We start from the raw sequence: 27,580 nt of genomic DNA, 5'->3' as shown, positions 1-27,580 counted from the left end.
TGCAGCAGTCCAACATTATAAAGCTAATGTGCGACTGTATAATAATAATAATCGATTTATTAATAATAACATGCCAGTTTTTCGTTAAAAATATTAAATTTAGTCGTCTTTTTTCTATTAATTTTCTTTCCTATCGGGAACTAATTCATTAGGTATTTTAAAAATAGCTGTGAGACTTATAATCGCGTTTATTCTCCTAATTAAATAAATATAATCATTACTCTGTACACTAAATAATAATATCTTTATCATTTCACATATTATTCTGCTACACGATCCAATTCTGCATGATTATTATTAATATTACGTTTTTTTTTTTTTTATTACTTTTCTTCATTTTATACTACTGCGTATCTCTTGGATTATATTCTCCCACGACTGTTTTTATTTTCTTTTCTCTTTTTTATACATCCTTACGCAACGTGACTAAGATTCAAATTTTCTCTTCGTTTTGTTTTTTCAATTTTATCTTTCCACTAGTTCCGTTGAATTCAATTATTTCATCAAAACTGTTACACGAAATATTTATCGCGAATAATTTACATACATAACATAATACGTATGCGCCGTATATTTTGTAAGATATACGCGTATCATATAGTTAAGCTAATAGGCCTTATTCGTAAATTACATCGCGCCCTCGCTCCGTGTGGCTAAACTATACAAATTCATAAGTAGCTGTATTAATTCATTTTCATTCGGTTAATCAATGTTTTGTCCATAATAACTACAAGATCTGACTAGGGCTCATCGATTCATTTAATTATACATACATTTATTCAATTATTTAATATAGTAATTATTTCTCTATTTTACATCTGGTGTTTTCTTTTTTATTTGTTTTTTTTTTCTTCTAAATTAGATTTGTTTGATGTTCATATTCAATGGTGTCGAAGAATTATAGAAACGACGAAGGGGACAGAGAGAGAGAGAGAGCAAGAGAGAGAGAGAAAAATGGAGAGAAATAGATAGAGAAAAGGAATGAAGAGATTGCATCGCGTCGTGTCAGTTGAAAGACAAAATGATATAAAAAAGAAATACGGCAAAGGGACGTATATAAGCACCAGTTGTCAGCACGTTGTGCGCAATCTAAATTTGTAGTTACCTATTAGCTGACATTTGTAATTTCGTTAGCAGTGGAAAAAACCACAAATGAAAAAAAAAAAAAAAAAGTTATGCAATTATTGTATCGTTCAGACTATTTTCTTTATGTCTTGCACCTTTTTGTTTTTCTACTTTTTAATATTAAAATGTAATAATTGCGGTCCATCAATAATAGCATGATGTGGATATACGTAAGATTGTAAAATCTGTTTGATTTAAAAAATTGTAAAACCTGTTATTAACACGTATAAAAAATGTGTATATCTATTACCGTACGTACAGCTGCTTCGGAGTCTTTGGAAAAAAAAAAATTGTATACATATATATAAATACATATTCAAAATGAAACTTCGAAATGAAGTAAACATTACTTCAATTCGCGGGCAAAAAGCTCCAAGTTAAAAAAAATGGACTGATATATTATCGAAATATATTGGAAGTATTTTTATCATTTTCTTCAAAAATGTCAATTCCAAAATGGGTCTGTACTAAATTACCCCTTTCAAAATGAAAAAATTTTCTACGTTTATTACGTCTTTCAATCAGATAAAGAAAAGGCTGTGCGTTTCTTGTGATTATCGTAGAAGTTATACGTTCGGTGTAATAATAATTATTTGTATACCGTGATTGTTAGAAAAAAAAATTAAAAAAAAAAAAATCCTCAAGCACAGCCTACTGATGTAAAAAATAATTATAATTTTTTTCAACAATAATTCAGTTCTTCTATCTTTAGACACTTACAACACAGCTACGGAAGTGTTCCCAAATGTCGGGTATATTATGAATATTGTATTTGTTTTATTATATCGCTTCTATATAGTATATTTAATGAATAACTATATATATTGCAACATTTGATCTAACACAGAATTATATTCGTATAATAGTAATAATACACTTATACCTTTGAACATATATACTATAAGTATATATGCGGTAGTATTTATAATACATTATGTATAATAATATACTTTGGCAGTAGCGTTCCTTGTATAAATTTGGTATAGGCCCTCATATTAAAATAAAAGCCATCAAACTGTAGAGAATCCTGAATCGATTGACAAATTGAAAAAAATTCATTGGATGCAGGCAAGAAAATAGGTGTGATTGAGATCGATCGATCTTAACATTCCTTGAATTTCATACGGTTACATCGAAAAACGCCTCTAACCTTATTGTTTTGTCACAGCGATGAATTTAACTGTGAAACTATTGTCGTCGATTAGAATTCTGTCTCTTATGGTCTGCCGTTAACCGATTTATCGCTGCCTCTTCATAATCAGGAGCTATTCATTAAAAAGCGATGGACATTTTTTCCCAAGATTATTGTAAAAAGATTATTCTAAAAAACCTGGCACCGTTTTAATCCGAAGGTAACATTTTTCCTGTCCCGGAACTTGTACGATGTAGGTCTTAGTTGCTCAATATCCGGCAGTTTGAAATGGATTTTCCAACTATCCTTCGTCTTTAATTTTCGAATAATTACATTATCGATACCTGAAATGATTTTTATCATCATTTTTTTTTTCTTCGAATCTAAGGCTGTTGTGCGGCGTTTATAACAGCGACTTTGAGGTCCTTAGCTAAATGGGAGACATCGACGACACTGTCGACCATCTCCTGGACGGCGGTTACACTGGGAAAAAATTGTGCCGCCTGTTTGGTCTTCGATACCGTCTGCGCCAGAGCTTCGCTGAGCGCGTTAGCACACTGAAGTACTCTGGTTCTAACATCGTTTCTCTGTACATTTCTATGTACCGTATCTCCGATGTGAACCAACCTGTGCGCGCTAAGCACGACAAATTTCCCATGGGCTAGAAAAACCTAGAAAGAATGAATAATGATTAGAATAATTATGAAAAGAAAAATCATGTCAATTCTGTAAGATATGTATGCATAAATTCAAACCTTTGGGGGTTGATTGCGTTCCACAGTTTGGAGAAAGGCGTCTATAGCATGTGTAAGATGTGCACCGTGTGTAATAACCTGAGCAGCATAAAACGATAGTAATTGTTTATCATTTGGATCCATGGGGGTGGGTGTTGCAGGTGGTGCTTGAACCGCGGCGGTGTCATTTTCTGTCACCAAAAGGTCGTAGCTGCTCCTAAGTTCCTGCGGTAAAGCTGCCCTTAATTCTTCACGTTGTTTGGCTACGACTTCTCGGGATTCAAGATTAACGTAATCGTAATCTTCACCAGTACCACCGTTGCTGCCACCATTGCTACTACCCGTCGATATCACAGAACATCTCTTAAATAGCAACGTTGAATTACCCTGACAAAATTATAAGGTAAAGAGAGTTTAGAATGATTCTGCAATTTTTATTCATCTCGGTAAAGATTTGGTTATCTGACAATTCTCACCTGGATAAAACTAGCGACTTGACGTACATCATCTGTGAGGGCTCTGGCGCATGCAACGAGTTGATCCAGGGGATCGGGTTGTGCTTGCGGAATAAGGGATGGTGGTGAAGCATTTGTGGGGGTTGGTGTATCGTCACCACCTCTCGAAAGCTTAGAGACATCCCATTTAAGAGCGTCTAATTCGCTCGCAGCTTCTTGAACCAATCGATCTGAATCTCTCAGAGCTTTGACCAAAGGTCTGAGTTTCGTAGCAAGACCTTTGTCAGGAGCTTTTCCAGCATTTCCAAGAGTCCCTGTGCGGTGAATTGACCATTATTAATTGTCACGAGTCCAGAAAAAATATATACTAATAAATAAGGCAACGATGTCAATTGATTTCATTGATATTAACCTTCAGCAAATTCTGCTAAATCATGAAGCGATGTTCTTAATCTGAGAGCGGCAAGTCTAACATCCATAACATTTGCATCTAATTTCTGGGACGTTCTCCATCCAGGAGCAACAAATCCAAGAAGTCTTGCGATGGCAGATCCAGCTTCTCCTTGCAATCTTTGAAGACCTTCTAGGGCTGATTCGAGTTCAAGAGGAAGTTCTTTGCTAACAGGAACGTCATATATTTGCTGGGATTGTAGTGTGTGAGAAGTAGGAGGAAGCGGAGGAGTTGGGGTATGAGGAACTGGTGTATTATGTCTTGAAGACTGTGTTGATGTCGAAGACTGGTGTGCCGAATGAGGAAGACGAGGTCGAGGTATGTCGTAATCAGGTGCTGCCAAGCTTGACCTATTGCATATACGGAACAAAAAAGTAATAAGTAAATCGGTGGTAATGAATAATAAAACTAGCAATACAGATTAATTATAAAAAAGTCCCGACCTGTTAGACCCACTCAACGATCCATCGTTCGTTAAACTCGATGCAGAGCTGCTTGGAGTAAGAGGTTGCAAAGGTCTGGGGACATCATAACAATCGAGAGGTGTAACTCCAGACCCTAAAGACCCTACAGACCCTGCCGAACAGTTCGAATTCGGCGTATAAGAAGTAGGTGGACGAGGTATATCGTAGCAAGAAGGTGCCGGACTTGGACTACTTGCTGGAGATGGAATGACTGGTATTGCCCTTGGAGGAACATCGTAACAATCACTGACATCACCACTACTATCCACAGAACTTCGTGCTGCAGAAGTGAAGCGTCCTGAAAAGCAGTTTTAAAAAAATTAAAGAGAGAAATTCCTAATTTGTAATATTGTTTCCAAAAATATCATAGTGAATACAATTGGATAATTCCAAATGCCATACAGATTTAAATACAGAATTAAATTCCTCGTTTCGCTTGTCTGTGTAATTATTTACCGTATAAATAAAAGTGTAAGAATCTTGAACATGCATCGCATCATCTCTGGTAACGAAACATCTGTCTTTCAACCGGATCTCGTTCATCTCTTTGTACAAAATAATTCCCTCATGATGAAGTTAAAAAAAAAGGAAAAAAAATACGTTAAACGAAAACACTATGAACTGTCTAAAGCACCCGTATACCATACCGACCAACATAGATTCGTACTATTTAAATTCGAAGGGTTTTTTTAGACGCACATACGGAAGTAGAAAATCGTGCAGCCTCGATGTACAAATAAAATAAATACACGACGATATCATCCTTTGTTTAGATGTTTTATAAATAGATTGTACACATGTTTTTACTTTCATCTCTTTTCCGCATTTCAAATTCAGAAAATCAAACAACCGGGTGAAAATCAAGCGAAAATAAAGAAAATAAATCAATTAATAACGACGATAATCGTCGTCATCAATATCTGCAGAATTCAATCAACGATCACTGGATGGTGAATAATCGAAATTGAAATTATAGATCGGGTAATAATAATAATGACAACAATGGAATTTAATTTTAACAATAGATCGCGGTTACCTGTCAATGCTTCTGTGTGACCCTAATTCATTATCAGACATGCATGCGCTAGGTGTGGGATTGCTATTATTATTATACTCTTCTTTTTTACATACAATTCAGGAATGAACATTTGCTTGAACAATGCTTTTTGCTCCCCACGAGGGGGTTTGGTTCTCCTCAGGGATCGTTTGACATTAAACCTGAATGCCATTCCAGAGAAACAAACACACTGTATTATTACCAGACGAAGTCACTGGTCTGTGATAACGTGTCCCCCCACAGACAACTACATACATGTATATGTACAGTATGTACCATCGAAGAAGAGATGTTCAAATTTGTCTCTCAATATTTTCACACATGTACATATTGTACAACGTACGGTACGTGAAGTATAAATTTACCTCAGAATATTACAGATGTTCGTGATGATAAAAAATGATTAAAAATATATGTTATTTGTTTTTTATATACCTATGTGAAGGTGATCATTTACTGGATTCAAAGGAGAATCATGTCTCGATGAAGGTGCAGGGCTTCCCCTACTGGCTGGAAGATCGTACAGATAAACATCGCCACATTTTTGCGGTGTTACGACCTGAAACAGAAAAAAGAGAAAAGAGATTAAAATAGGTTGATGAAAAAAATTGACAAATTACGTCGTTAAATTCAATTAATAACTCCAATAAGTATGGTGGGAAAAATTAATTAATAGAACTAACGGAGTCACAAAAATTGAAGCATGAAAGAAATAAATATTAGATTAAATTCATTCATAATTTCATCGCTACTGCAGTTTCTGCTTATATTTCCTCCCTCTGACTTCCGGTTTCTCGTCAACTTCCTTCTCACCATTTTCATGGGATGTGCTGCAGAGATACGTGTATAACATATTTTCCACCCTCTGGGTAGGTGACGGTACGATACAAAACGGAATCGTACACATGGCGAAAAAAACCGCCGAGTAGCAAATTTTGCTTTTTGCACGAGAAAAAAAAAAATGAAATTTCCCTCACAATCAGTTTTTGAGTATGTGGAATCTATATAACTATGCCTATGTGTATAAATGTGTAGATATCATAGAGTAATTCTAATAGCATAGAGAAAAAAAAAGGGAAAAAGTCCTGAAAGGAGTTTTGGGGTGGTGCAGACTCCTTCCTGGTCGTCATGGTAACCGTCTTCCATCCCCACCATGCTTTCCTTTTCTCTCTTTCTTTCTCTCTCTCCCTCTCTATTTCGCTTCTGCACTTGCAGGACTATGTTTAAATGTGTAGGTGATTGTATGTACGTACGTACATACGCTATGTACGAGAATATATATACCAGTACACGTATCTCCTTTTACGAGCAGCTACACACAGCAGAGAGCGCAGAGAGTACGAGGACTCCGTTATCGACCCACGCCTACTACCACCCCGTTGATATCCGTCTCTCTTGATAGTATATACTATTCAATTCATGTTCTAAAAGACCGTAAACCCCATCAGGTACACATACATGTATACCACCCATTGTTTTTACTTGAGAAAAAAAAAAAAGTCTTTTCCTTTTTTTCAAATTAACGCATGGGGTAAAAGAAGAAAAAATAATAATAGTGACTCGACGAAACTAGGTATATGTACACGAACTGTATTACTGAGAGGGAAAAAAAATAAATAAATAAAACAAGAATTAGAAAGACATTAAAGTAAAATGAAAATTTTATAATTTGGTTGGAGGGTTGGAAGAAATAAGGAAGGAGTAAATAGTAGAGTCTAGCAAGCAAACGATAGATAGATAGGTAGACGAATAGAAAAGGAGAGAGATTAAGAGAGAGATTGAAAGAGAGGAGAGTGACTAGGAGTAATTTGGTAAAGTGCTTTCCGCGCAATAAAGCGACGTTCCTTTAATGACCATAAATATCGAGGCGTCCGTTTCGCCAGTCTTCGAACTAGTAGGTACGATAAGAAAGGTGCGCCCATATTGTATCCCAATCATCAGCAGGAGCTGGAGGAACAGGAGAAGGAGAAATAATAACAAAAACTATAGTAGATATTATTATACATACATAGAACCTATGTACCTATGGGCTTGGCCATAGCGGTTTGATATCCTGCGCCCACTTCGTAAGGTTAATATGGGTCAGTTGTTAGATTTCATATACTATAGTTCAGCTGGTTCCAATGCTAACCCTGACGAAACACATAGAGTACAGTGCGGTCGACGATCAACCCCCCAACTGCCTATGGCAAGTTTCCTATTTTATCTATACCTATAAAAAGAAGGAAGTAATATCAATATAAATAATAAGAATAATAACAGTAATATCTGCCACGCCCACATAACATGCATATTCATGTACGTTATCAACCCTACGGTACAATATCCTTCCGAACTTTTCCAATGCACGATGGGGCAATTTTTTTCAAATTTCAAGGATAAGATATAAAAATGCGTGAAAAGAAATGTATTTTCAGAGCAGTTGTCTCTCTCCCTTGTTCAGAATCCTCTATATTCGAATTCGTACGTGCGTAATATGCAAAACCGGATTATAGGCTCGTGCAATGTTGCGCGGAAATATCAGTCGCGAGTTGGATTTTACACACAAATATATACGTGCATACGTACGCAGGGATACCTATGCTCGTAAGTCGTGACCTGCCCACGCGAACCTTGGTTCTGCTCTCCCCGTAATTTAACTCGGCAGAAAATTTAACGCACAAGTTCGTAACCGGCCAACCGTGCGAATGGTGACAAACAAATTAAAAGAAACAAAGAGAAACTCCTTCTATTCTCCGCATGTTTCACCCGTAAGATATGAAAAAAATATATTTCACCAAAATCGTGCGAGATTATTGAATCAGTCCTCGCGAGACTTATACGCATCCCTCTATCCGACGATTGCAGGATAGTTCTTGATTTTTTTTTCAATTTTCTTAAATTTTCTAATCTCTGCGAGTCGGTTGAAAGGGGACGCACGATGTGCACAATACTTTATAATATTAACCGCGCGGCAAAACCTCCGCAATTTTCAACTTGTCTCTTCGTATAACTTCGTACTCGTTTGCAATCAGAGTTTCTGTCCCACGCAAGACAAGTCTTGAGTTCGTTGATACGCGTATACGGTATATACCCTCTCACAATCGACCCACGTAGAATATACATGTGTCCACACTATGAATGTATATTACGTATTCACATATTTACATGCATAAATGTTAATTTATATAAAACATCGTCGTTCAGAGTATGAGAAATAAAATTAAAAGTCCTTTCCGTATACCTTTATCTAATGGCAACGAATTATCATCAATATATTTTCTCTGTACTTCCTTCTCATTTATTTTAAATACATGTAATTATTTGACCGATTGTTGGCAAAATTGTTTCCAAATATCGTCGGAAAACATAAAATAAAATAAGTTCATAGAAGATATATCCTTCTGTTACATCGTCTGCGAAGAGAATAGTCGCGGTAATCGAGGTGAAAATAAAATAACAGTGACGATAATTTTAAGCTGACGCAACGAACGAATGTACCTATAAAATACACGGTGCAAAAGACTTATCGTATCGGCGGCGCGGTTCTCTTTAAACGTGCCATGGTATTCGTGTACATGTAAGAGAATACGCGGTATATGGGTATAAGTATGTAAGTCCAAGAAGAAGTGTTCCTAAGAAGGAAGGAAGAAGAAGTCTTTGCCCTCGACCCTGACTTGCGAGCATCCAACGGTCCTTATATGTCCCTCCTTTCTGTCCAGAGACAATGTCCAACGCAAGAGACTCTGTAACGTTCCGTCCTCCGGATTCACACTGACCGCGGTCAAAATTTACGAAGATCAACCGAACCGCGACAATTGGTACGTACGATAGACGGAGAAAAAAATCAAGCGAAATTACTCGTGGAAAATTCTTCCCTTTCCTTTTTCGATTTCTCTCACCGGAACAAAAAAAAAAATAATCACATAGCGTAACTAACCTACCTATACACTCGCGAAAACTTCATCAACTCTTCACGGTGTATACGTGTACGAGTACGTGTGCGTAGAACGTTGCATGCATCAAGTGCGAGTGCATCAGTTACACACATATACTTGTATCAATAATAGTCGTGTCAACCGAAAGGAATGTCACGCTACACAGTCGGCACTGTATCAAAGCGCTGTGTTATAAGGAGAAAGAAGATACTGCAGTACTATACGGTATTGAAGAGTCAAGAGAAGAAGACTGTGTAAGTTTGTACACGTACGACAAATTAGTATAGTCGGTGGAGTTTCAGTTGTGTGAATCTATTTCTATTTACTTTTCTTTTTTTTTTTCCCTCTCTTTTTTTTCCCCTCTTCCGAGTGTTCGAGTAACGACGGTGCAGTTAGTTTGTAGTACAGTGGTAATAATAGTAATAGTAGCAGCAGTAGGGCATGTGACGTTCTCTCTACTGCAATACCATAAAGAAGATCGCAATAAAACAATGTGAAACTTTCCCGCACACATGAACAAACGCAAAAGCACCACAGCCTGAAACATCGTAAAATACGCGTATAGGTGAACGTACACGTGGAAAAAAAAAAAAAAAAAAAAATTAAACAAAATGAAAATAACATGTAAAACGCAGACTCTTGTTAAATATGTATCTATAAAATGCACGCTTGTATATTATGCGCGTTTTGACGGATAAAAAATAAAATAATCAGAAAATAACAAGATATTTGAAGAAAATACGAACTTTTCCATCCTCGTGAGTCTCTTTCTCTTTCTCTTTCTCCGTATAGCATAGCACTTCGTACAGGATATTACAGAACAAATATTGACGTACAATACATACGTACGACGTACGTATAACAAACGGCGAGCGATAATAATTGAGAGAAATTTTGAGCTCAGTTCAATTATTTCGTAGAAGAGAAAAATGATAAAAAGAAATAGTTGAGGAAACTAGGCAAAGATTGATGAAAAAAAAAAAAAAGAAATTTGAAAAATTCAAGATATGTGTGGTAAGTGTGTGTAATGTAGACAAATGTAGCCAAAGTTTCGTTGACCCTTCTGGGTATATTTCCGTCGACGGTAAGATCGAGACTTGCAGCAGCAGCGGAACAGCGGCAGTTGCAGAAGAAGAAGAAGAAGAAGAAGAAGAGACGAAAACTACACTACTGTTAGTAACGTCAGCATCGGCCGTATTGCAGAGTTCGTCACGAGGATAGTTGAGTTTTAAGAGCAGCTGTACCTAAAGGGTATACGAATGTCTGTAATATGAAGAAATGTGCTTCAGATTCTTTTTCTTCTTCTTCCTCTTTCTCCTCATTTCGCATTTCTCATTCCCATATTCTTCATTCCATATCATTCGGATGCGCGGTTGTTGAATATCCAGATTTTCAGTTCCCCTCGGAAGCTTTTAGCAGAAACTCAAGCATCGCCATTTCATTCTCTTCCCTTATTCCCCCCAAAGAACCGAAGAGGGGGATTACGCTGTCTTTTTGTCTCTCTCTCTCTCTTTCTTTCTCCCTCTCTCTCTCTCTCTCTCTCTATCTCTCTCTCTCAAAAAAAAGAAATCAAAAGAGACTATGAGATTTAATATACAACTCTGTGAATTTTATCGTTCGTCATTATATCCACGTATATCCACAAATGTGGTCATCAATATTAAATTTCATCGATCTATATGGGTGTACGTTATACATAAAATATACGAAAATGAGTTGCGTCGTGGTATTTAAAGAGTCCCTGCGGTTTCCGGTGAGTCTCATTCCCCTTTCCCTTGCAACGCAACGTACGTACTTTCGTATACCATAATTTAAAGCGACTCGATTTTTTCCCCTATTTTTATTTTTTTTATTTTATACACTTTTTTTTTTTCGAACCCCCCTCTCTCCTCACGCTGCAGGTATGCATGTATATTTTCGAGCACGATATACTTCGAAAAGTTCAACTTCCGTTCTCAGTATTTCGTATATTATAAGACGAGGTTATTTCTGGTCCGTAAAAATGGCGCTCGAAAATTGTACAACAAATAATAATAATGACAACGGTGATGATAATAAACCAGATGTGGGAGAGAATCTCACTTGCAATGTTCTCGATCTATTCATGAGTTATTTACTGCAGCTGAGAATACAGTTATAATACCCTCTTTCATTAAACAATTATTCTCTAATAAATTCATATCTCCGATTATCGTAATCATCATTACCATTATCAATTACCGCGTGACTATAGAATTCGTAACGTCAGAAATGGAAGTAAAATAATAATAATAATAATAATAATAATAATAATAACAGTTTCACCCCTCCTCTATAATATTGTTTAGACAGCGAAAAATAAAAATTAAATCTATTTCGTCGTACTACGTTCAAAACCGTCGACTTGCGTAACGATGAAAACGTGCCTAAAACGTGTACGGTTATTATAACAATACGACAAACGAAAACGTGACCAAAACAGAACGAAATTTGTATGGTAAAAAAAAGATGGAAGAGAAAAAAACGGGGAAAATAATGGCACGTGTTATAAATTCCTAGAACAAAGCGAGATATACATTCACATATTGTTCATCCCTCAATCAATTTTATACGATCTGTACGTACGGAATATATTTTTCTGAATGCCAAAAGAATAGAAATAAATGAATAGAAATGGATTTTTCAAAAGTAACGTGAACTCACCCTGTTAGGTTGTACGTGCCAACTCCTTCGTTTTCCATGTCTCTGTATACCATCTTCTTGTATGTTTAGGTCGCCTCTACTACCAGCCAAACATCCCCCAGTTTCGTACTGTCCAACCAAAAGACGTAGTCTATTTCCGGGACAAATACCCTATATGTAGACAACACACAACAGAGAAATGACGTTACTTTGCGGCACACCCCGAAGAGAAAAAAGATAGAGGAAGAAAAAGTAACAGTACATGTTGCGTAATAACGTAATATTTTTGTATTGAAAAATCAAAAATCGAAATCTGAAAGCCAAATTGTTTTGTCTATAAAATTGATCGAGTTATCGCCAATTTTTCGCTTTTTGGAGCAACAATATCGAGATATCTCGATGGGAAAAATTCGTAGCTCAATTCGAGCAACGGATTCGCGTTCCTTTGGTCAAAATACACAGGAAAAGTGTCAATTAATCAAATTTGAAAAAAAAAAAAATTTTTGCCCAAAATTTGAAAATTTTCCAAGGGGTACCCCTTAGATTTTTTTCGATTTTGGGGTGAAAAATGAATATTTTTTTATATCGGGTTTCATATGCCGTTCTCATGTATTTTGGCCTCGAGAACACGAATCTGTCAATAAAATTAATCTATCTGTTGAAATAATCGAGTAATTATACATGACACGCCGCAAACATGCACGTTATTATCATATATTAAACAAAAAAAAAAAAAAAACTTGACACGTGCCGCTTATTCAGTAGATATTTATACCTATACCTATATGTACTGTATGTACACCATGTATACGTAGAGAACACGTGACAGATGCAGACTATTTAATATGGGGTTAGTACAGAAAAGAAAACTTGAATATAGCTACCCCACATATCACGTCGATATTATACCGAATACAAACACGAACAACAAAAATTTTTCGCCAATCAATGGTGTGTACATATGTATAGATAGGTATTATATATTTATATATAGTATACATAGACGAATTGAACGTGGACAGCTGAACATTATGGCGGTTGGCTCCTCATGCAGCACTGCGAGTATATGTGGAAAATAAAACGTATACCTCACACACATCGCATACAACGTCACGAGATGTCTGATGAATGATAATTCAACGAAGAAGAGTTTCTGTTACAGAATCTGAAAGACGGGAAGGAAGAAAAGAAAAAAAAAAAAAAAAATGGACCGTAGAGTGTAGTATCAAAAGAATGATGTATTAAATTCGCACCTGTCTTCCACGGAGAGAACACAACCACCATCCTTCTAATCCAGACGTATTCTGTTCCAAAACTGTCAAAACGTCGCCTTTTCGAAAAGCCAATTCATCCGGGGCCTCGGCTATATTATCGTAAAGAGCTCTTGCTTTCACGCATTTTTGCTAGAATCAGAAAATCGAAGAAACAAAATGTAGGTAATCTAGAAATTTCTCCCATGCATCAAATGTATGCCGAAGGATACGTATATGCGTACACGTACGTGTAATCGTAAGCAAGCCACGTGTCTCATATTTATAGAAATGCGGTAGGGACACCCCCTGCACGTGTCGGCAAAAGAATGAAAAGAAAAAAAACGAAAAATAGAAGGTTGAGGATGAATAAAAGGGAAGTAAAAAGCGTATAGAGAGTAAGCGTAGGGTTGAAAAGTAAGTGGTCATATATCAGAGAATACATGGTAGTACGAGGTATGCACAGTCCTCGTTACGGTAAAGTGCAACTATAACTAACCGCAGTTCGTACGCCGAGGGTTCAAGAAAAAATAAAAAATATATAAAACAAATCAAAGAATGGCGCGGTATGAATCAGAGATAAGAGATATCCTTAATCGGCTGCCATAAAAACTCAAGATTTGAATGACAATGAATATGAATGAATAAAATAATAAAGGAATTCGATAGATTGGAATTGACGGAAAACTCGAGCGATCGTGAATATTATTGTTAGTCCCGTCACCGTGTGGAATTCAATGGAAAATTTAATTACTTCAATTTGTTCCAGTTAACGAAAATTTCGTTTAATACAAACACTGTACACACGGATAATATACATGTATAGGTGTACAAGGTAGGTAATAAGCTTTTAATTATCAATTAGACACGTTCATATTTATAATTATACAAAAGATTGAACAGAAGTACGTGCGATGACAATCATCTTTTCAAAACTGACGGATCGACGATATCCGAAGAAGCTTCACCGACATTGAGACAAAAAGAAGAAGAAAAAAAAAAAATGAATCTTTCGTATACCTTGAATTCATTTCTACGCTCTCGCATTCCAATTATCTATAGATATACATGTAGGATGCATTTGTGTGCAAGGTAATGGGAATCGTTCAGCTGGCAGGAAGTAACCCGAGTAGGTATGAATACAAAAAAAAATAAATAAATAAATTTATATACACACCGTACGAGATGCATTGTACGTAGATCAAACATGATATAAAATTGCACAATTCGTTAGCGCAGCGTACGCAGTTATTAATTTGCAGCTCGTTGCAATTCTACAAACGAAACAGAGAGATGAGGAAAAACGAGTCGTTTCGGAAGTTTGACGTAAGGTGATAAGCGGTGCATATTAGCAATATTTTTAGATGCATGAATAACACAGGTATGTCAACAGGCACGTGTATATGCCTACCCTGTCTCCTTGTGTATGTACAGTGCACTGGGTATAGGTAAGACGCGAACGTGATGCATCCGACAATGAGTCACTAATCAATGTCGTATAGAGCGACCTGGCCTAGACAACATTCCAACCTTTAAATTCTTCGTTTGAATTCTTTTTAAGACCGCAGCGAGTTTGTCTATCGTACCGTACGGGACGTGGACGAGAAGGTAACGTGTGAGAAGAAAATTTTTTTTCTCATCCATCGTTACGTTGTACGACCTTCTGTATTCCCACGGTAATTTATACGCGAATAAAATTATCAAATTGCAATGATAAACTATGATTATATTTTCAAAGATTTATGACAGAGAGCTTTAAAGAAAAAAAAAAAAAAATCAAATCAAATCAAATCAAATTCCATCACGTACGCGCATAAACTTAACACCTATACGTTTGATACGTTAAATTAATTTGTAGAACTTTATCTATGACGTGACGACGAATTCAAGGAACTGACCGAGCGAACCGACAACGAGTACCTTATCGTAAATGCCCACCGCGTAACGTATACACGTACGTGTATGAAATTACATCTCGTTTCAAGAGGATTACCAAATCACTTTTTTTCTCTCTCTCGATTATCCCCAGAGTGATCAACCTGCTGAAATTCGACGGTCTGAGAATTGTTTCTGTAGAAAAGAGAAGAGAGAAAAAAAAATGTATCAAAGAACCGTTGTAAAAGCTTCTGTGATTTGTTCGAAAAGGAAAAAATCAAAAAAGTAAAAAGGAAGTGATTTTGGGTCCGCCACGTATAACGTACCTCTATTGAGTTACTGACCTGCCCGAAGGTTCCCGAAAATATACGAAAAAAAAAAACAACTGTCTTTTCTACTTTCGAAACTCGATTCGGCACGGTATTTTTGCACAGTGATTTACTGCCCATTGACGGTCAGGGCGTTCGTGGCCTGCGGACGAGAATATCGGTGAATTACAAAGAAAATCATCTGCCACAAAAGCCGAACACACCGGTATACGTGTAGTTGGGTATAAGTTCGCTGGTCACCTTGTGCACACTTTCGTACGAAAAAGGGTCGTTTCCAAGAGCGAGCATTTCGAATTTCAGTTTTTCAGGTATACGCGGAACTCCCACGTTTCGCAATACCCTGACAAAAAAAAAATAGAAAAAAAATAGAAAAAAAATAAAATTAAATAAAATAAACCGAAAATTCATGCGACCGCTTTTTCGAGGGTGAAAAAATCCAGACTGAAACGACCAATTGGCTGCAACGCGTCTCTCTTGCGATCGATTTAGCGATATCACTCTGAATTTTCTCTTTTCCTTTTTTCTCTTCGTCGTATCGTTCGAGTGCGTTTGATTGGCCGTCGTAATATACGATGTGCAGATGTGAATGGAAAAATTGCGCCGTGATACTCGGTGAATAACGAGATGGGTAAAAAACGTGTCTGTTAGCCGTCATCGGTACGTCACGTACTATTTAACATGAGCGTACTTCGTCGTAGTATACCACGATGATGAGTCGCGTAACGTTCGTATCGTTGCAGAGAGGCAAAAAAAGAAGAAGCGAAAAGAAAAATTTCAAGAAAAAAAAAGGAACAAAAGTTGAAGGCTGACGGTGCGCTGCTGCCGAGGATAACGAACGCATTCATAAGAAGATTCGGTGAGAGATAGAGCGCGGTAACCGGCGTTCACGAGTCGCACCATGTTACAGTGTTATAAGGTCGTTGGTTTTATAGAAAATCTATAAGGTGGTAACTAATGTCATCGAGTTGCAACGAGACACAGCGATGACATTGACGGAGGCGATGTAGGATAAAAATAATGATAACGATAAATTACAATCTGATCAATTTTTATGAACGTTAATTCGATAAGGACCCCTCGTGCCCTTGTACGTAAACCAAAAGTCGTTCGAGTTACGCTCAGGGGTCGTTTGGGGTGTTTGTAAAAACGCCGACGTACGTCACCCTGGATACAAGAGGTCTAGACGTATCTTGTTTCAAAGGGAAACCGAAATACGAGTGCAACAGCACTTACAAAAATTAGGAACACTAAAACACTTAGTCCTCAACATAAGGCCTGCGCACACGGTGTACGTGTATTACGAAAGTTATCTGTTCAATTATTTCGCTGCAGTGACAACTGCAGAGCTGCAATATCGAGATAGAGAAGATTCAAATTTTTCAAAATACTCAACAGTTGATCGTTTGATTAATTTATTCGATATAGTTGTTTTTTTTTTTTGTGTAATTAAATATTAAAGAAATAAGAAAAATGTTACTTTGCCACACGATGCAAGCACACGACACTTGTGATCGTTACGTAAAACCCTAATGGTACCTAGTTATGAAGTACCGAGTCGCTTGTAGCTTCTCAGTCATCCGAGAACATCTAGTGGTTGAAAAGCTCTCAAGAACTTAAAGCGTGCAGCACGTCGCGTCGAAAGCGCGTCACAAACTAAGTGCTTTTACGTCACATATAGATACGTATTACGATATGAAGTATAATAAACAATCACTGATCCGTGTTGAAACTCATTTATGACGTACGATTCGATTTCTCTGTTTTAATTTTCGACCCTATAACTCTACCGAAAATGGACGAGGGGGTGGTTTAAAACCAAACTGACTTTTTTCGGCAGAATTGAACACATTGCAGAAAAAAAAAAAAGAAAACCATCGGCCTGTAAATAAACGAATTTCAAAACCGCCTACTCGTAATTTTGTTTTACTGTAAAACACGAGACACGTATATTTTTGTACGAGAGGGGCGGTGAAACTCCATTTTCACATGTACGTACGCGTACGTACGTATAATATGCGCGTTCACGAAAATCATTCCCGTCTGCACGTGACACCCTCATGACTGGAAGGGATTAGAGGATGTCTAGAAACGACGAGGGGTTGTGAAGTTTCGGTTCCTACGAGATGGGGAATAATAAGAATTAGGGGAAAAAATTTAGGGGCGTTTTAATATTAGCACTATCGGTCGACGTATAACAGTAACGTCGAGTAGATGTAAAATATTCCGGTCATTTCACGAAAATTTTTAGACTATTTTCAAATTTTTCTAAAATCCACATATCCAAAAATTCTAACGGTTCTATCGATTCAGAGGAATGAAATATTCGAGGCGTTATAACACGTAATATATCTTCTCCATTTTATATCAAAGAGGGCAATAGTTTTTCGAATTATCATTGTAGATTAAAAAAGTTCGTTGCAAGATATGTGCAGTATTATAGTATCACATTTATATATGTACATGGATATCTGTATGTATATAGTGTGTATGTATAATGTGCTATCCGAAGCAGCTTCACGTCTCTGATAACCGAAGATAAAAGATAAAAATATATCCCGTGGGCGATGTTATAAATTATATACGTAGGTACATACGTACGATGCATTATACATATTAAGTATACGTATATATATATATATATAAAATTTTTACACTACGACCGAATTATAACGATAATAATGTACGTGGGATATTTGAATCCTTGGGGATAATCTTCGCGATTTTTATGACGCGTTATATCGAGATAATATCATTTATTATACGTACGTATATATTCACATGTATCAGCGCTACGTAGATATAGTACGTGCGAATCGCAATATTTTATCCGATTTTTGTATTTTTCTTCTTCTTTTCCGTGCATCAATAGTTTCTAAAGCATGACGGCCCACATACATTTAAAAATATGAAGCGTGGGAAACGTAATCTTAAAACGTCTAATATCGGTGTCAAATATCTCCCACACATGCGTGACAAAAGTTCCTTTTTCCCCCTCTCATCCAGCAGCAGCCCCTTTTGACGAATTTTCTTACGCATCATCCACAGATACGGTGTACATAGGTACTTGTAAAAGAAAGTTGGATCACATACAAACATGTATAGTAAATCTCAAATTAACTCTGATATCAGAGTATCAAATTACACGCGTTGTTATACTGTAATATGGAAATAATAAAATGGAAAAAAAGTGTTGGATATTATTACGTGCCTGAAATTTTCTTACTTGCACTTCCACACGCCTATACTATAGGAATCTCTACCAGATCGAAACGTCTAGATCTTGGCCGTCTATCGGTCTCAAGTATAGAGGGGTTGGATCCGAATGAAAAAAAAATAAAATTAAAAAAACGTACAGTACCCATCATCAGAGAGGACGCTGAGAGTTTCACATGTCATTTAGTGATCTTTACATACGTACACGCACACGCATGTTTTTTTTTATGTGTGTACCTGATGGAAATATAAATTTCTTCTTACGCGTGATTGGTATAATATTAGAAAACGAAAATTACGAGATTTTTTTTTTTTAAATACTTGATCTCTGGAGATCGAAGTGTAGGTGAGTGTCTTGTTGTTATTATTGTTATAATTATTATAGTTATTACTATCATCTTCATCGTGTGGGTATGTATGTATAGTAATGTAAAGATCGCTTGAGGCAGGTAGACAGCTTTTACACACCTGCTCTTAAAAAGCGACGACCTTGAGACAGAGGAACGAAGACTATACGGCCGCTATGCTTGTATACATGTGTAGAAATCTATATCTGTATACGTTATAAGTATATACCTATACCTGTATCGTATTTAATTGAGTGGAAAAAAAAAAGATTGAAAATGAGAGAAGAGCGAAGCTAAAAAATCGAACTGGAACTGGATATCCCCACTCAACGCGAATGTTGTATTATACATATTATCATCCCCCAGTTTTTTGCGACGCGAAGACTTTGAAATTCTAGATTCATTTCATTTTTTGTCGAATGAGTAAATTAATTTCACACGTCACCGGCTCCATTTTTCACGCAGCGCAGAGACAAATGTATCAAATGTAATGGTTAGTTCAAAGAGACAGATGTGATTTCAAACACATGCGTACTCACGTATGAGTTGATCGTGTAGAGTTAAAAGTGAAAGTTGCATGGCATTGTCAGAGTCAATGATTGCATTATTTTATGTATACCTATGTGCGCGTGCGTACCTGTGTAATTACCATTTCCAAATTTGCCTTTTTATTCTTATCGTTTCGTAACGTACTGTAAGAAAGAAATTGATCGCAAATTTTTGCCAAGAATTCAACAGCTGTGAATTTTTTTTCAGAACCAGTACTGGGATTCGAGCGGAAAAACAGGAGCAAAAATAAATTGCTAATGAATTATTATAATCGTTATCAAAACCTGTACAGATAACTTGCATATTTTATTGGTAGTTTCAGTATATTCAACTATTGCATTCTATTTATATGTATATTACGTTTAAACTTTGCACAATTTCTGACCCAGATTACTTCGTAGACCATACAACGTGAAATTTATAATTTCTCATTACAAAGTACAAGAGAAAAGAAGAGCAGGATGTTCAGAATTTTTTTTAGTAAAGTGAATCAAAGAAAAATGATAATACGTAATATACATATATGTATATAATAATTTTCAATTTAAGTTTTCAGAATAGAAAACCTTTGAAACTCTGATGGAATTTTTATTTTTTCTTCTGTTCATTGCTCTTCATATTGTTATACATACGTTACCTACGTACATAGATAAATATCTCGATCAGAAAAATATTGTGTCCGCATGTTTATAAAAAGATTTACAGAAGAAAGGTAAAACGAAGAGCGAGGGACAGGTCCACATTTTCCTTTTCCTACTTCTATCTTTCCTTTTTCTATTCTTGTAAACGAAAATGTGTATTCGAGCCGCGGTCTATCGCGTGACAGATTAATCTCGAGAGATGAATTTCCATCTCCATATACTACATATAATTTAAATCCATGTATTCTTATTCAAAACCGGTACAATTTATACATACGGATTGTGGTACCTGCTTTTCTCCCGATATCGCGATACATATAATAATTTATGTTTCATATATAAATTTCCAAAAATGAATCCGCAATAAGAAGAGAGAAGAAAATTGAAAAAAAAGTCGGTAGAGTTTTCGTATTGATCCTGTCATATTATCGTATTGATCTGTACGCACACACGTATATCCGAATACATATATAATACATAGCCGCACGTGAAACATGTCTTATTATATACGTGCCTCGACGGAGGGCAAACTATGCAGCCGGAAATCTTAAAGGTTCGACTTGTTTCCCCTCTTCGCAATTTCAAGAGCGACCCTAAAATTTTCGTCGCTGCACACACGCGCACATTTTTATACCTGCACACAGCTGAAGCAGCTGGAGGAAAATTCTACCCTTCGGAAAGAGTAGCCGAGAATCGAAGGAGAGAAAAAAGTATGCCCATAAGTGCGTACTACATGTAAAATCGAACACCCAGCTGATGGCTCTTTTTCATTTTCCTTCAACTGTTAGAAAGAGAAAGAAAATTAAACTTTAGGATGTAATTTTGGACCGTAAATTTGATGAGAAAAAAAAAAAAAAAGATTTGTGATTATAATACAATGAAATTTTCATTGAAGTCTTCGAAATTGTTCCGCTTCTTTTCTTTTTTATTTTTAGTTAAACCGGAAGCCCGTAGATGAATGAAGACGATTTTTTCTCTCTAGATAATACGAGTTCACGAGCTACTTTGAACATGACTAATTTTCTGAAACTAAATTGGCACCCCTATACCCTGTTAAATTTAAGTAAATTGAATACAGAGAGATTAACAACGATGATAATACCGATTCCAGCCAACACCGATTGAAATTTCAATTCGAACCGTGAGTGTTGGAAGAAAATAACATAAAAATGTCTTTTTTTCAGCTGGCGATTTTCGGATGTTAGAAATTAAAGAAACTTAGATAGAATATTATACCGAAATATTGGAAAATGAGAATTGGTTTTGAGAGAGTGGGGAGAGGGGGAAGCATGATAAAAATCAGTCACTGGTCACGTGCGTGTGACGTAAGTTTTTTAAATACACGCAAATTACCAGCCATCGTATTATCCATATATCCCATATACCGCGGTGTGTAGCATTAATAAATTTACGGTAGGGTATATAAATATGTGTATATTTACCGCATATAGTCACAGAGCGAATGTGTATAAAAATCTATGTGATGTGTATACCATATATAAGCCTAGAAAGCAAGTCTGGGTTGACATCCGCGTGATGTGAATCGCAGAATTCCAAGTCGCGACGTCGTCAATTCAATACGTATACAAATGTACGTGTATGCATATTTTCACGTACGTATACATACCGCACATACATCGCGACTTTCCGTGGAAGTTATTAAGACAGAAAATTGTTTGAATGTCATGAGTCACACGCAGTTGTAGATATTGCATGAAAAACAATTATTCTTATCAACGCGCTTCGTGATATATATTGGTATATATGCCTCATTTGTAGAAGTGAAGAGAGAGAGGAGTAAAAAAAATTCACAGTAACAAAAAAAATGAATCATTTCAAAAGAATTCGAATAATTTCCCATCGCCACCGCACATGTATAAATATAATGTACCCACGTAAACATACATTTATGTACATGTATAATGAAAGTCATGAAAAAAAAAAAAAACACCAAAAGATGACGAGACCGATTTTTTTTCATTTCTTTTTTCAACAACTTCCGCGCTAACGATTTTTGAATTTCTCCCATTCTCCTCTTCGTTCGATTCGGTGTAACTTGTTCTGTAAGAGTATCTTTATTCAAAAATGTTTACATTATTATTCCTGCAAATACCGAGTCAAAACGTAGAGGAAAAAAACAGAGAGAGAAACGAGTTCCATCAATTAAACTCTGTTCGTTAATTATTATAATATAGCATCGATAATTAATTCAATTACGAGAGTCGTGGTCGTTTCATTTTTCGTCCCATATATTATGTCATAGATTAGTTATATGGCCGTACAATTTTAATTAAGCGATAATCAATAATTGCAGTTACATGTATAGACGAAAAATATATTTTACATGATGAAAAGAAGAATACGTATGTAACGTTTGTATATGTATACCAGACGACGCAAAACGTTAAAATAAAATGAAAAATAAAACTCCAAGGTCAAATTGTTCTACAATTCAAACGTATGTAATTCATGTTGTATTATATAATGAATGATTAACGTTATTACTACTGCAGCAACAGCGACAGCAGCAGCTGCTGTTGGTTAACTTGAAATTAAACATTGGCAAATTGGCGAGATTCGAGGTGACGCGTATTTATATACATACTTATTGTACGTAACATATAATACACCATTTACTTTAGTTTATAAGGAAACACATAGAGACAGGCGTACATGGTATACAATATACATACAACGGTCACGACATCATGAAAGTTAGACGACTCACGGTATAATAAACGAGTAGCAATAATAATGTAGTTATTATCTCGTGTCATCATTTATTTTGGAAATTTATTCAAAATCTGAAATCGTCTATTTATTAACAATAAGTTGGCATATAAGAGAACGAAAACCAAAAATCGGCCCACACACGCATTGGAAACCCACCCTCGGAACCGACAATTAATTCGCGAAAATAAAGGTGTTGACTGAATTATTTTTTTTATTGATTTCGAATTCCTATAACTAATTCAAGGATAGATCCAAATATGCTATTTTAGCGTTCAACGATGCGTTTCCTTCCGGCCACGATCACATTTATTTATACAGCAAAATTATATGTAATATAAGGTATGTACCTACACATAATGCGTATGTACGTACGTACATACAGGAATGAGAATATATATACCTTGATCTAGTTTTAATCTTTAAGTAAGACAAATTTCTCTGTGCGTAAAGACCGACCTACTGAATATTCTTACAAAACAACCGCTGATAAGATTAGGAAAATAACAAAAACCGAAAGACAAAAAGCATAAACTATTAACGATGAAAGTTATGAAAGAAAATTTCAATATCTAGGAAATTACCTGAGGGTCTCTGGTAATTTTGATCGAAATACGAATAAACTTCGGTTTATAAGAACAATATACATATATTTATATGAAGGAGAGAGAGAGAGAGAGAGAGAGAGAAAAAGAGAATTATTGTATACCTGATTCAAAGACGTGGGAATGATGTCAGGAGTTTGCGGTAACATTTTAACGTTCATCTGCGATATAACAGCAGCAGGTAAAAAAAATATCAAAATTTCCACGTCGTGATCCTGCGGAGAGATGAAAGATTTCCTCCCTTTGTTTCCTTTCCTTTTTTCCTCTGATTTTTACACAAGTTTGATTTGATTATAAAGACACAAAAAAATCGGAGTCAAAAACAACAAATGAAACAGAAGATAAACGAACAACTAAATTTTCACAAATATGCAATAATTTTCATAGCACGAATTAAGAACAATATTGTACTCCACGATTATTCGAACACCGGATTATTTGTTAATGATATTGTTTTAGGGTAATTTATCACCGAGATTGTTCTTTTCCTTTTCTCAAGTCAAATAAAATGAATCACAGATGACAAAAGGGAATAACAAAAAATCCAAGAATCACATAGCACTAAACCAATTTTTTACCATTAACTCGTTCGTTACAACTCTAATTTTAATTATCTTTTTGTTTTATATTAAATTGCACTTGACAGTAGAAAATGAAGAATGACTTAATTTATAATTAAATTTTTTAAGTAAGTTTCAGTAGTGAAGGAAAGAAGATAAAGGATAAACGCGGACATCCTCACCGCCCGAGGTCATGCGCGAGACTGACGAGAGGCCGGATTCTCGACCTCGTAGAGAATCGAATCGGGGCGGTGGAAATTGTACGAGCGAAATTCACCGAATATCTACGAAAATAACCGAATACTCATCAGCCCCCTTCTCCATAGATTATTTCTATAGCTACAACTTACTACCCACCGAAGAGATGTGGACTTCACGCAGATTCATTATCGATTTATTATGATTATGAAGATTGGGACGAAATCAATTACTGATTTATAAATTCAGAATAAAAAAATAAACTATAACTTTCTATCTTCACGGGCTGGCGAGACCAGAAAGGCTCTAACAGTTGTTAACATCTTTTAACCCGTTCGTATGATACGCATAATTTTTTGTTTCAAATTTATACATATAAAATCTGCAGTGCAGTAACGATATAGAGAGTATGTTCTTAATTGCGTCTAAGGTAAATGTACACGACTATTTACATACTTCACGTTATCTTTTCGAAAGAATTTCACGACATACATATGAATTCAAAAAATAATAATCCAAGATAACAAGATATGGCATCGAAGTTGTACAATAAAAAACGCAACAAGTTCAAAAAATATTTATCGCAGCTCCTGCATATCGGCGACTTCAAGTATATAGAACAAAAATAGAAGCGCAATAAAAACAAGTAACAGAGAGAAAGAAAAAAAGGAAAGGATCGTACGACCCGAGGGAAAAATGAAAAAACAAATTTTGCAGCATAAGGTTGCGGGAATGTAAGTGTACGTATAAAACTGCATGTTTAAAAATAGAAGACCGGTTTCCGAAATCGAACCATTTAAGGACTATTATAAAAGATTTATATATAAATGGTTTAGATCTCTCCATTTTTTTTCGAGCTTGTTTCAGAAAAATATCCGCCATTACTGCACAGCATACAATTTTTAGATCAATGTATCAATTTAAGAAATATGCCTACACTGAAATTGGATAAAGACCAAAAGGAAAGAATATTATACGCGAGGGATAAAAGAACTGCATAAAAAAATTGTCGCCGAAAGTTTTAGAGATGTAAGAATTATGAGAAAACGATTAATAATAATGATCCAAATATTCAAACTTGATAGCTACGTTGAACTCGAGCGTTAATATACGTACTACAATATTGAATGGTTGTTTACTTGAAGCGCTATACCGCATCTTTATTTTGATAATCATTGAACGTGATTGAAGATGCTATACATATATGTAATAATATACGTTCATCATTGGTGAATTTAAACTCTGACGAATGATGTAATGATTTTTTATGGTAAAATACTGCATGCTCCTAGCAGAAATTCAGTATCTTTTTCCTTTAGACGCACTCGAATTCTGATTTTTGTAACAATAATTTGATTTTATTCATTCATTTTTTTGCGGAATTTATCTTTCTGTTTTATATAATCTCAGCTGATACGTATAAAGGAATTTTACGTTTCAAAAAATTTACACGTACAGGTATACTCGTAAGAAAAATCCACGTGTATATTATAAGAAGACCTCGTCAATACGTCTTTGATGTAGCTGTGTAATAATGTTATCTACAATCTTTCGATCCCTGAGAAAATATGGGCGCGGAAATGCTTGATGAAAAAAAAAATAAAAAAATAAGAGAGGAAACATAGATATTTTATATTTACGACATCGTTGTGAGTAATGCTTCAAATATTGCTGTGGCATCGCTTAGTACAGGCAGCACATACTACGCAACGTGATTTAAATCGTGCAATCATTCTAATTGAAAAATTAAAAAAATAAAACGATTCGGTATATTATATCATTCGATCTAACTATGATTTATATCTATCAAGCCCCATTGAATTAATTTACACGTTACACATCTGGCGCAAAACGATATAACGAAATATATACATTTATGCGTATAACGGTATAAAATTCGCTCGGACTTGAGAATAAAAATAAAAGACACTGTTCGTTCATCATGTCCTTTTGTAGTTCTGAATCGAATTCTTTCTGTATTTTTTTCTCCTTATATATAGTTTTCCCAAACTCGTCACATCAGCAATACGTGAACGGTGTAATAAAATAATTTGCTCGTTATATAGGGTTTAAATTGCAGATGATGATGATGATGACGATCGGTTGGTGCCGCCCGGTAACGGATAACCGATAAGAATGCGAGAACTGGCGCCGCGTGAGCTAGACGCTCATCAATAAAACATGGCTGCTGAGCGCCGCGACGCGATAAACAAGAAAGAAGAAGTCCTGATGGTGTCTGTACTGATATAGGTATACATATATCTCCTCTACCTATATCTATTGGGATTCCTACTCGATCGAGATCATCGTCCGCCTCTTTATCCCCTAACTAGTTTTATAAATGCACTTTTTCTCCACTTTTTATCATCATCGACACACGGTACGATTAACGTGCACCACATGTTATGTGCGTGAATCGGAGAATTGAAGTCTCTTACCTAAATTTTCGAATACTGCCATCGGAAGAGAAAGAAGTGAATTTACAGAGCCGTATCGGGTCCATCATACTCCAGACATAAAGAGGAAGGAAGTATGTTAGGTATTTGTCTGCATCTAAAATAGAAAACAAAATTTTGAAAATCAATGATAAAATATAAGCATGTATTTGTAAGTATGTAAAAAAAATACTCACAACGTTTTCTAAAGTTGTAAGCAGCTCTTCGACAATAATATGTGAAACTATATTTCACACATAAAAAGTGATTTACATAAACGTTATCGATCAACAAAAATTACTCACAAATGTATGAGTCCATAAAACTGTAGTTCCACCGATGCCTTCGAGCTGAAGAATTCTATTCCTAGACCTGCGGAATACAGGTGGCTGCTCAACAGCGCCATGTGGTATGCCAAAATAAGGGAAAGAGGTGATCCAAGAAAACATCACCACTCCAGTACCAGCATTCACCGTTGCCCAAAGAGACAGAGGGTCGAGGAAATCACAGCAAAGCGACTCACTCAGGCGTTCTCCACTACCCTGATGAGACGTGTAGTAGAAAGAGATCCTGTAGTCGTTAACTGAGATCTTTAGTCAACGCTGTAGCACCAAAATATCCCTGTATATGGAGAAAAAACAAGAATGAGATTCAAAATTCAACAATAGAATGATTATTAACAAGGATTTTCATCACCATAGTATTCCTAGTTCAGTAACACAGCTAGATGAAGAGAGATCAACGTGTGTGCCAGAGCCTCGAACAAATTATGCACGGTGAGGTCCAAATTTTTGAATGAAAATTCCGTTAAATAAACAAATGCACAATTGCATGTGCAGTTGATGGAGCTAG

At 35.8% G+C, this 27,580-nt stretch overlaps 1 protein-coding gene and 1 long non-coding RNA gene across 2 annotated transcripts; one reads left to right on the top strand and one right to left on the bottom strand.

Annotated features, from left to right (window-relative positions):
• Positions 1–336: 336 nt before the first annotated feature.
• On the bottom strand, positions 337–24,283 carry LOC105688130 (breast cancer anti-estrogen resistance protein 1). Its single transcript, XM_012404198.3, has 9 exons — positions 23,640–24,283; positions 13,250–13,399; positions 12,018–12,167; positions 5,854–5,977; positions 4,341–4,659; positions 3,859–4,247; positions 3,468–3,760; positions 3,013–3,378; positions 337–2,928 (listed from the first exon to the last, which is right to left on the bottom strand). Exons 1-9 carry the CDS (start codon positions 23,694–23,696, stop codon positions 2,641–2,643), a joined length of 2,136 nt encoding a protein of 711 aa, XP_012259621.1. The 5' UTR covers positions 23,697–24,283; the 3' UTR covers positions 337–2,640.
• LOC125501728 lies at positions 22,172–26,725 on the top strand. Its single transcript, XR_007279370.1, has 3 exons — positions 22,172–22,810; positions 24,225–24,723; positions 24,881–26,725. It is a non-coding gene; the product is annotated as an uncharacterized LOC125501728 (long non-coding RNA).
• The last annotated feature ends 855 nt before the right edge of the window (positions 26,726–27,580 follow it).

This window comes from Athalia rosae, chromosome 7 (assembly GCF_917208135.1).
Source record: "Athalia rosae chromosome 7, iyAthRosa1.1, whole genome shotgun sequence".
In the NCBI taxonomy this organism is placed as follows: Eukaryota; Metazoa; Arthropoda; class Insecta; order Hymenoptera; family Athaliidae; genus Athalia; species Athalia rosae.
The sequence above is the reverse complement of the archived record's forward strand: the minus strand, read 5'-3'. Positions and strand labels throughout refer to the sequence as shown.

What these genes read in the sequence shown, in the direction of transcription:
- LOC105688130 (XM_012404198.3), bottom strand. Translation starts at nt 23,696, where the DNA reads ATGAACGTTAAAATGTTACCGCAAACTCCTGACATCATTCCCACGTCT. An exon ending in GTTCTCTCCGTGGAAGACAG is followed by an intron (nt 12,168 to 13,249) that starts GTGCGAATTTAA and finishes GTCTACATATAG; the next exon opens with GGTATTTGTCCCGGAAATAG. An exon ending in TTTAGCAGAATTTGCTGAAG is followed by an intron (nt 3,761 to 3,858) that starts GTTAATATCAAT and finishes TTCACCGCACAG; the next exon opens with GGACTCTTGGAAATGCTGGA.